The 11,379-nt window shown below is 48.4% G+C and overlaps 1 protein-coding gene across 1 annotated transcript in view; it reads right to left on the bottom strand.

The window, feature by feature from the left end:
* Positions 1-2,735: 2,735 nt before the first annotated feature.
* The window catches only part of LOC144100700 (uncharacterized), a 78,191-nt gene continuing 69,547 nt past the window's right edge, over positions 2,736-11,379 (bottom strand). The window contains exons 7-9 of the mRNA XM_077633548.1: positions 4,717-4,764; positions 4,597-4,632; positions 2,736-2,982 (exon numbers count right to left, since the gene is read on the bottom strand). Coding sequence (XP_077489674.1) covers positions 2,794-2,982; positions 4,597-4,632; positions 4,717-4,764 — 273 coding nt within the window. The 3' untranslated portion in view covers positions 2,736-2,793. The remainder of the gene's footprint in view (positions 2,983-4,596; positions 4,633-4,716; positions 4,765-11,379) is intronic.

The raw sequence follows: 11,379 nt of genomic DNA, 5'->3' as shown, positions 1-11,379 counted from the left end.
GCCACGGAGTTGCGCGCCGCCACGCTGAAGGCTCGAAATGCTACCGCAGTGTAGCTATCGCTGCAAAACGAACGCGTTCTGGGCAACCACCGGAAGCGCGCGGAGCAGCGCGAGAAAATTCAACGCCTGGCTTCGCGCTCTGGCAGGCCGCAGATAGCCCGCAGGCAGCCCGCCGGCAGCCAGAGGCGGATAACCGAAGAGGCCCAAAGGCGCACTTGAGGAAGCACATGCCTGAATAACATCGATATATTTATTACAGGAGCCCTTCCTGTGTATTTACGCTTACTTACCCGACACCGATGTCACCCACTGACAACAATTTTGAATGAGCGGCCGGATAGCAGTTCTTCAAGTGCCTTCTGCTGCCATCAGCCTCAAATACCATCAGGCAATACATTTTCACTTCACCCGGTCAAGCCACCGTGGGTGATGAATAAGCCTTCAGTGTGCCTGCATGTCCCCGGAATACTAAAAAAATCAATGATGCCAGACTGTTCCCTGAAGCAATTTGCTGTGGCGTAAACCTGTTCAGAATATCAGATCTACGTTCATGTATACACTGATGGATCTGTGTCACCAATGGCATCAACAGAAGCTGTGGTGACACCCGCTCAGCAGGTAATTCTCCATTTCATTCTAGGTCATCTTCCAGCGTCAACCGGTGCTGAGCTTGTGGCTCTTAGGGAAGCGATTCGGCGCATCTGTGGGCAGCAACCTCAAAGATGGTGTATATTCACGAACTCCAAGCCTAGACTGCAAATTTTAGGACGCCTTCTACAGCGCATCGCCTACCAGTCTCCGGCAATCTCTGGCCAGCTACGTTCATCTGCTCCAGACAAAAGTCACAGATTAGTATTTCTGTTGATCCCTGGACACTGATGGAAATGAGAAGGCCGATGCTGAAGCAAAGAGTGCGCTCAGTTGTTTTTTTCTCTCTAGACCGGGCACCGCTTGCCTTCTTCCGAATTTTATGAAGAATGTGACGGCAAGACACTGAGCCCAGCCAGACACTTGGAACATCAGCTTTAAAAGACCAGATCCGTGTATGAAATTTTGTTTCGATAGCGCGTGCGTGCACATGTGCGTGCACATATGTTCGTGCCCATATTCTCGTCTCCCTTCTCACCACATCGTCACCCATCACGACCCTCTTTCTTTTCCTCCTCCCCTTCCCCAGTGCAGAGTAGCACGCCAGATATCAATATTTCTGGCGAACCTCTGTGCCTTCGTTTCATTAAAAATATCTATCTATATGCATGCTAGGTATAACGCTGTAATACAGAGCTTCGGATTATATTTGACTACTAGTAGATATCAATGCCGGGTAAGTGCACGCTTGTGTGCAGCTATTATTTTTAGATTGAAAAAGGGGCTAGAAAGGAGGAAAGAGCTGATAAAGGTTTACGCTTTGCTGCGTAATGCGAGAGCCCAGCAGTAGCTGTTACTCTGCGGACTCTTGTGTCGTGCTGCGGAGCCTCATCCTCTCCCACCGCGATGCCCAATAAACACCAAATCTTACCCTCGGCGTTGCGCCTCTACAGTGCAGCGCTTTCTACTCTCACCTTCCTACGCCCAGGAGGTCTGTCTCCTGATCTTGGGCGGTGTTTCGCACTCTTCTAAACTCTGACGCCCTCCCTCTTCACACCTACTCCGTGTGTTGCAGAAAAGCCACTGTCGGCATTGGCATTCACGTGACGGAAAAATTCTGATTGGTCCAAAAGGTGGCTGTTAGAAGACGCTCCCGTTGATGCCGCCAGCCACACTAGCGGCGCATCCCATCTTTAGCGATCGGGGCAACTGCGAGCAACGCGCCAAGCGCAGGGGCCGAAGGCTGCAGTCTTCCTCATCACTTTTTGTGTGAACACGGAGCAGATCACGACTAGTCACGTTGCAAGCCTTGCCTTTCAAGCTGCTACATAACAATACATGGCTGTATTTTTAGTAGCTGTACGTATGTAGCCTACAAAGGAATCGAACCCCTGACTCTCGGGTTGGGAGGAAGGCACGCTACCGTACGCCACGCAGGCACTTTCGTGGGGCTTGGTAAAAGCTTGGCTTTATAAGTATACCCTATCGTTTTTGACTTAATGATTGTGACTTGATCAAGAGGAACTGTTGTCACGCGCACCCTTAAAGTCGGAGCCTAAGTATCCCCGCAGCTTTTCTATCCCTCACACGAGCGGAGGGTAGTGGACACAGGCGTGTCTCTCCTGCATCGACCCGAGTTGTGCGGACATCTACGCCAACGCCACGAGCGTTTTGTGAGCAGTTTTTGTTGTAAAATACATTGTGTCTCGTGGCTGCGGCCAAAATATCTTTGCTTAATGCATCCATATGCGGCATATTATTATAGAATTTAACAGTATCCACCCAGATGTAGACGCATTTAAGTGCATTTGCGGTAGACACTAGCCAAAAAACGTTGGGGGGGATTGTTGGCTTGAAATATCGAATAGGGACCTAATAATACATGTTCTGGATTCAAAATAATTATTTAAAAAAGAGAAAATGTGTAGGTACCAGCTTTATGTATATTGATTAGTTAGAAAAAAAAGCAGAGGGAAAGAATACTGAACTTGCCGCGACCGCTACCATCCCGTTTCCAAGGAAACGTTTCTAACAATCATTCATGCATTCACCTATGCACCTGTCAGCTAAATGACGCATCCGACGCTTGATCCTGACGGTGTAAATCACAGCGTTCATGTTGGAATAAACGAGGATTCATCCTTTCATCCATTTTATTTCTCGATGGAAATTCTTCGCATGAGGGTCGGTCTACAGCCTTGTTCCTTATGCCACGACACTGCTGTTACATTTGACCCCAAATGTGTCCTGGACAGCGGTGACAAGTGGAGATGTTAGCCCGAAATCTTTAATCAACTTCGTCCCAAATAGCAATTCGGGAATCTTGACGATGTAGCACAAAAGCTCAGTGGTCGTCCCGCCAACTCCAAGCTTCACGGTAGAAGTGACGAGGCACTGTAAAAGAGCGAAGAGCGGTGTTGAGAAATTGACATTATTTACGCAGTACTGGTGAAAGATTGCGCAAACTTTATCATTGCAGCGACGTTGGGCATACGCTGTACACAGAAGTCTCACTTAGCTACTCCACAGATCATTCTGGCGAATGGGAGAAGGCACACGTCCGTCAATTTAAGCATTCCATTTCTTTTCTTTGAAAGAAACAGAAGCAGCAAATAGAACCGATGCGCACTGCCTTTGCCTCAAATCTAGGGCGGACTGTATGAAAAAACAAGAAAAAAGACAAAAACGTGCCCTCCGCGCGATTTTTTTTTATCAGAACCGAGCAAATGTTCGTCTTAAGCTCTAACCGAAATGCATTGATCAATTGTGGCTTTTCCTTGTACGCATTCACGTCATTTCAAAGCCACATGTCCAAATGTTCTACGTCTACAAGTTTTTCCATGCTCTTGCTAAGTGTCTGTGCCCATATAAACATACAACGAAGTCTTATTACGCACATTTCATTGAATACATGACCGACAGAATGCGATATAAATCACCACTACAAATAATCTCTCGCTAAAGGACGAGAAAATAGAGAAGCATTTGGTGCTGTGAGCGGAAATTTGATTTATACAATGCAGCCTACATGGCTGCTCAGAGCACCCTTCTTTAACAATTCTTGAAAAGCTAATTACATGGGAGCACACTGAGCACTCTCTGACATCCAATAACGTGTCGGAACTAAGGCGAGCAGTAACCTGCTCCGACAGCGTTGTGGTTCGAACTGTTTATTTGCGATGCTCGCGCTGCTGTTGTTATTGTTGTTGTTGCCTTGGTCACATCGCTCTGCTGCAGCCTAGCCCAACTTCCTCTTTCTTCTCCGGCGCCGCGTGCCATGGCCTGGGAGCCGAGTGCGGCGAGAGGGGCGCTACAAACGCTTGGTGCTGCAGAAGTGATGCGTGTGTTTTTTTTTAATGTCATAAAAACAAGTCTGCATTAAAATGTATTCGAGATCAGACGAGGGTGACGGATTCAGCGTAGCAGTTTTGATTTCGATTGGGATGTCATTAACCCGCGTTTGTTCCCTCACTCAATCTGCTCGTTTCGGTCTCGCCCTTATTATTTTTGCAAGCATGTCCTTTTCGCTTATTCTCTGTTTTGTAACTGCTAATATGAAAACAAGAAGAAAAAATAAGCTGTGATAACTGCGCGCGAAGATTTTCACCTCTTCCCGCTTGGTGTGTAGTGCCTACGCCTGTTTTCAATGCAAGGGAATAGAACACGGCACAACATCTAATCTTTTGGCACAGTTTCATCGGCCACTATCCGGACCATAAATGGAAACTTTTGTATGGGTATTTCAATAAAAACACGCGTTCATTTTACAAAGTGCCACGTGGCAGCGTGTGCAACATTAGGCATAAATACACGTTTTTCCAAAGGGTCACTGTAGGCGTGAGACCCATAATCAGAAGTGCATAAGCCGTGTGCAGACGCAGATTTAATAAAATTCAGGGCCATGATCTCTTGGATGAAGGCACATAGCGAGAACGCTTGTAGGAATAGTTCGTATTACAAACGATAATACAATATATCATTAGAATGGGAGATAATGGCCTGACTTACCGCTACAAATTCTGTGAAGCCTATCAGCAGGGGCTCCTTATAGGAAAGAAAGAGTACTTGTAATCGGTATATTTCTAACGAACTGTGTGCGCACTAAAACCAAAGCACGTGAAAACTTACCGTAATCACCTCGCCTTCGATGCATGTTATAGGCACCGCTCCGAAACACTGCAATAAAAGGACAGATTTCAAGACGTAAAGCCTGATAAGTTTTAGGGAACATTTTACCTTTAGTAGACTATTGTACAGAACAACACACAGAAATGAGATACACAGCGTTGAGGAACCTGCGTCTTTTGGGCCAGCATGCGACCACCATGACCACTTAGACTTCGCAGTGGTTGTGGAGCGTTCCCCAGCGGAGGCGGCGATTTCGATGGAGGCGAAATGCTAGAAACGCGTGTACTGTGCGATTTCAGTGCGCGTTAAAGAGCAACAAGTGGCTGAAATTATCCGGGGTAATCCGCTACGGCGTTAACCGCAGCCTCAGTCATTTTGTAACTTTAAACTCATAAACCATGAACCACACAGCGTTGACAACTGCAAATTTATTATCAATCACATGCTGTTCATTAGAGACTGCCTTTTTATGCTATATGATATGAATGAACTATTTGGGTGAAGTTTATTTTGTAGCCTAAGCCGATAGTCCGTACGTTTTGTTTCATGCAAGGAACTAAATGAAAAAGTTGAATTGTGGAGTTTGGTAAAAACCGCTATATGTGGCAGTAATGTGGCACCGAAAGATAAATGTGGTCAACAAGGAGTCCCCTAATGCTAAGGCATTGTTTTCCCTTTCTCACTTACCTACTCACGAAAACATGTGCGGGAAAGAACACTAGTATTTCATTTCGTTTGCTAAGTATATTGAAAGCATTTTTTGCATCCAAAAACGCAATTGTACAACTACAAAACTGCTAAGGAAATCAAAAGCACAATGAAGGAAGGAAGAGTGACCAAAAAAATAGTTCGACATCTAATCACACATGCCTGTCATTTAATGTAGGTAGCAATTAGTAAAAACCAAGCTTCCATAACTGCCAAGCGTTTCATGACGGTCAACATTTCAAATCAGCGCCATTATGAGAAATAACATTCTGCACGAACTGTTTGGTTTTAGTACTTCCGGCTCTGCAGTCGAATTCCATAGCCACCCTTGCGGCGGGTCAGATGCCATCAGCATCATCACCATCCGCCTAACAATGTCATGAAGAATTTAACTGAAGTGCAAAGGCCTCTCCTGTATTCCTCCAACCATGTATTGACTTTTCCGGAATCGACTCCACTACTTTATGGAACCATTGGTAAACATGCCTTCGAATTACGTGTCCTGCACATGCCCATTGAGTCACCTTGACTTCAAATAAAATATCAGTGACTCAAGCTTATCCCCTGACCCATTATTATTTCTTTCTGTGTGTTAACATTACTCACATCGTTTTCCTTTCCATAGGTTTTTCGTTAGCCTGTACGTTTCAGCCCCATAGGTGATTACCGGTAAGATACAGGCCTTTATGGTTTCCATTTACGTTACTTAAGCTGTCATTCATGATATGACAGTAGCTGAAAAATGTTGTCCGTCGTAATATTTTCCACTCCAGATATTCGGGTCAGCGGTTGCTACCTGCACTTAGCATATGTCATCATCATCATCATCAGCCTTAGTACACCCACTGCAGAGAAAGGTATCTCCCATGTCTGTCCATTTAACCCGGTCTTCTGCCAGCGTCATCCACCCTTTGCCTGCAAACTTTTTAATCTCATGCGCCCACCTAACCTTCTGTCGTCCCCTGCTACGGTTACTTTCTCTTGGAATCCACTCTGATATACCCTTTAGGACCAGCGGTTATCTTGCCTTTGCGTTACATGCCTTGCCCAAGCCCATTTCTTCCTCTTGATTTCGACTAGGATGTCATTAAACCGCGTTTGTTCCCTCACCTACTCTGCCAGCTTTCGGTCTCTTAAATTTGCACCTATCATTTTTCTTTCCATGGCTCGCTGCGTTGTCCTTAACATAAGCTGTACCCTTTTCGTTAGCCTCCACGTTCCAGCTTTCGGTCTCTTAAATTTGCACCTATCATTTTTCTTTCCATGGCTCGCGGCGTTGTCCTTAACATAAGCTGTACCCTTTTCGTTAGCCTCCACGTTTCTGCCCCGTAGGTGAGTACCGGTAATATACAGTTGTACATTTTTCTCTTGAGGGATATTAGTAAACTGTGATTCATGATATGAGAGATCCTGCCATATGCACTCCACCACATTCTTATCCTTCTAGTTATTTCCCTCTCATGATCCGGATCAGCTGGCACTACCTGCCCTAAGTATACGTATTCCTTTACCACTTCCAGGCGCTCACTGCCAATTGTGAACTGCTGTTTCCTATGCAGCATAGGTATAGCTTAGCAACTTCGAATGCTCTCTCTCCTCTTTTGTAATATCATCTTTCCGTAATTAAGCAGCCGAAAGCCTTACATGGTTCATCATCAAAGTCCTGCGCTAACCGACCGTCCACATGAAGCGACAAGAAAACCCATGTGCACTCATGACGTCATCGGCGGTGCCTACATAATAAGGAATGACAGAAAAATGAAATTTCTTCCGAACTACGTTTCGAACCCAGCCAGCCACAATTTAGTTTGTTTGACATCACCGTAGTCCCGGAACCGGAAGAGCCTGCATCCGACAGCAAGTGAAACCAGAAGTGACGCCACAGGGCCGGAAGTGAAACGGGAAGTAGGCAGGAATTGATGCGGTGGCTAGGTTAAAGCTACGCTTTATATGTGCGCTTATGTCATGCGGTATTTCCTAAGAACCTTCTGCCTAACGCCTTACAGACATTAATGCCGCTTACTAGGTAGTACTAGGTACAAAAACAAATAAAGTTAACTTGTAGCCCATGACGACACGGAAAGCTTTCGCATTCACAGCACGTAAGTAATCAAGTGCCATTTAATTCTTGAACATTGCTGTGAGTATCTTTTTATTAATTTGAAACCTACCATTCCCTTCTTGAAGACTGACCAAGTGCGAACAGACTGTGAAATTATGAATCGTCATTTCTTACGCGGAATCTTTAAAACACTGCGATAAATGTGCATGGGAATCAACCCCGTCTGTCGGTACGGAACGGGAGCACGACCTATAGAAAGAGATGTAAACAAAGTTTTCCTAGCGATTTTTCTCGTTTCACAGTGCACTCATGGAGGCTGCCGTTCGTTATCAGTTGGCAAGAATTCGAAGAGTGTGCGAAACTATGTGGCGTGATTTCGAAGCTATCGCTTTAAAATGCCATGTTGATTGTGTGTTGTGAAGCCGGACATGCCCCGAAAATGCATTCTTATCCACTATGTGTTTCTTCAAACCGCGCCAGCTTCTCTTGCAGTCCGACATATTGCCATGTGCGCAGCGTATCCTCGTTTCCTAAATAGAGCATATACAGGTTAGTACAGGGCTGTCGAATTTCCCTGCAGAGCGAAAACAATGCTAGTATGTGAAAAAAATAAATTGCTTTTCGGTGCATTTTGTATTTGTTTCGCATTCTCGTATAAGGTAATAGACGAAATTAAGAGAAACATATAAGGTCCTCATTTCCTCCACTTAGATATTCATTTAAAAAATCTGAGCAATCATGCAGGCTTGCCCCATCAAGTGTGACCAAAGAAGTTCTATGATAGCCATCCTTTTGCCCCTTTCTTTGTGAATAAAGTTTGTCAACTGAGGCTCATCATCCCGTCCCGTCAAGCTTTGCATTGAATGAAATTCGTTGCACAGTCCACTGACTCCTCGGTAAGTATGTATGTGCTCTTATTTATTCACCGCTGAAAAATTCGTCTGGTTTCATTCCGCAACCACCAAGTCGAACAATCTGCTTTCATTCAGGCGACACATTTTTTTGCACCCTTTACAACTCATTCTGCCAAATAAAAATATTGGAATGAAGATGATGAGCCAGCCCCGAAGCCAACGACGACGAAGCGCTCGCGCCGCCGGTTGGATGCTCGTGCTGGATGGAACACTGCCGCTTGTGTCTGGTCTCTCGGTTCTCTGCCTCGTAGATTGCCTGTGCCAAGGTCTTCGTAGCCGGCACTTCCATCGTACCAATAAACCGCTCTACATTTGGTGAAGGTTGCTGTGTTCCCCTTTTCACCATCACCGTGGACCTTCGCAGCCGCACAATGCCGACGTCCACTACCAAGGCCAGTCAACAGCCCCGTCAACAATCAACAGTGGAAGATTGGCTGGAATCATACGAACGGGTGAGCCGCCACAACAACTGGGACGACCGCGTCAAGCTTACCAACGTCACCTTCTACCTCAGCGATGTCGCGAACTTCTGGTTCCGCAACCACGAGGCCGACATTCCCACTTGGGCCGTTCTAAAGAGCACCCTTGCGGAGGTTTTCGGCCGTCCTGCAGTGCGGAAACTGCGCGCTGAGCAAAGCCTGCGCGTCCGAGCTCAGCACACGGATGAGACTTTCACCAGCTACATTGAAGACGTAGTAGACCTCTGCAAGCGTGTTGATCCGGCTATGTCCGAGGCTGACAAGATCAAACACATCATGAAGGGTATCAAGGACGATGCTTTTCAGCTGTTGTTAGCGAAGTGTCCCACCACCGTTACCTCGGTGTATACCCTTTGCCAGAGTTTCGACGAGTTGCGCAAGCAATGTCTTTGCGCTCGTCGGCCTCCGCCTGCCGACTCCATCTCCAGCCTGGCCATCAATTCAGATCTACTTGCTACCATCAAAGACTTTGTGCGGGACGAGGTCGGCCGGCAGCTCTCGCTCCTATCTCGCCAACGTAAGACACCGACCCCCCTCAGCGCTGAGATCCGGCACGCCATCACGCAGGCGGTCTATGACGCCCTCCCTCCTCTTCCACAACCAGCCCCCTTGGATCCCCAGGTCGGCCTTCCCCCGACCCCGCCACCGCCTGTTGCTGCTCCGTTGAGCTACGGTCCTCCAGTTGAAGTGCCGCCTGCCCCCACTCCCGTGCCTCTCACGTATGCCGAGGCTGTCGCGCGACCACCGCGACCGCAGGCTTATACGTACGTTCCTCAAGTGGTGCCTGCGCCTGCTGCTCCACGGACCCGCTTCACGCCCCTACCTACAACCCTTGGCGCACGGCTTTCAATCGTCCGATATGCTACGCCTGCGGTCTTCCGGGCCACGTCGCGCGCCTCTGACGACGTACTCTGCATGCGCCTGTCCACCCTCTGCCAGACTACCCTGATGCAGACCGTACCTTTCGCCACGTTTCGGACCACAACCTCAGGAGACCTCTCCTGACCGCGAGCACGGTCGCCAGCCCTACGTTTCCCACCGCTCGCCTTCGCCTCGCCGCCGTTCATTGTCGCCCATGAGGCGTCGCAACGTCCGCGCCGATTCGGAAAACTAGCAGCCGCAGTTCCGGGGGCACAAACTGCGCACTCATTGCCCTGCTTAAGTCCTCGCCTTTCCCCGCCGAACCTTCTTGACGTTTTTGTCGACGCAGTCAAGACGCTTGCGCTTGTGGACACTGGGGCCACCGTTTCTGTTATTCACGAAAACTTCTGCCGCTCGCTTCGCAAAGTTACAACCCCATCTTCTGGACTCTCACTCCGTACCGCCAGCGCCGATACCGTTCATCCCTCTTCCGCTTGCACAGCACGCGTCGTCATCGCCGATGTTTTGTATGTTGTCGAATTTTTAGTCCTCCGTGCCAGCTCCAATGACGTCATCCTTGGATGGGATTTTCTCTCCCTGCACAGTGCCGTCATTGACTGTGACCGTGCGCACGTCATCTCTCCACTCTGCGATGCGCTCCTCGACGAGCCTCCGATTCGTTGTGCTGCTAAGCTTGTTGTCGCCGAGGACACTGACATTCCCCCTGACAGTGCCGTGCTTGTCCCTGTTTGCGCCGCCTCAGTTTTTGACGCCACCGTTCTCTTCATGCCTTCCCCTGTATTTGCCTCTCGCCGACACCTATGTCTTCCCTTCGCCGTCATCGACATTCACCACGGTGCTGCCGCCATCCTCGTCTCTAACCCCTCATTCTCCGCGCTCTCCCTGCTCAGTGGCGAGTGCCTCGGCCATTTTGAAACCGCTGATTTGACCTCTTCCTTCGACACTGATGTAACCTCCTCCAGTGCCGAAGTCGCTGCCCTCACCCCACGTGGTGCTACTCCAGCTTTGTCATCGGACATTTTCGACCGCTGCATTGACCGCGCTCTCGACACTGCTCACCGCGCGCAGCTCCTTGCCCTGCTCAACTAGTTTCGCTCATCGTTTCACCACCAGTCGACTTCTTTGGGCCGTGCGACCACTGTCGAGCACCACATTGACACCGGAACCCATACTCCTCTCCGTCAGCGCCCCTACCGTGTGTCGCCTCACGAGCGCCGCGTCATAACTGAGCAAGTTGACGACATGCTACAACGCGGAATTATTCAACCTTCCGCCAGTCCTTGGTCGTCCCCTGTCGTCCTGGTTAAAAAGAACGATGGCTCGATACGATTTTGCGTGGACTATCGCCGGCTCAACAAACTTACGCGCAAAGACGTCTACCGGCTACCACGTATTGACGACGACCTTGACTGCTTGCAAGGCGCCGAGTTCTTCTCCTCCCTGGATCTCCGTTCCGGCTATTGGCAAGTCCCGATGGCTGAGTCCGACCGTCCTAAAACGGCGTTCGTCACCCCTGACGGACTCTATGAGTTCAACGTGATGCCATTCGGCCTCTGTAACGCTCCCGCAACGTTTGAACGAATGATGGACAACATCTTGCGCGGACTGAATTGGACTG

This window comes from Amblyomma americanum, chromosome 8 (assembly GCF_052857255.1).
Source record: "Amblyomma americanum isolate KBUSLIRL-KWMA chromosome 8, ASM5285725v1, whole genome shotgun sequence".
Classification (NCBI taxonomy): domain Eukaryota; kingdom Metazoa; phylum Arthropoda; class Arachnida; order Ixodida; family Ixodidae; genus Amblyomma; species Amblyomma americanum.
The sequence above is the reverse complement of the archived record's forward strand: the minus strand, read 5'-3'. Positions and strand labels throughout refer to the sequence as shown.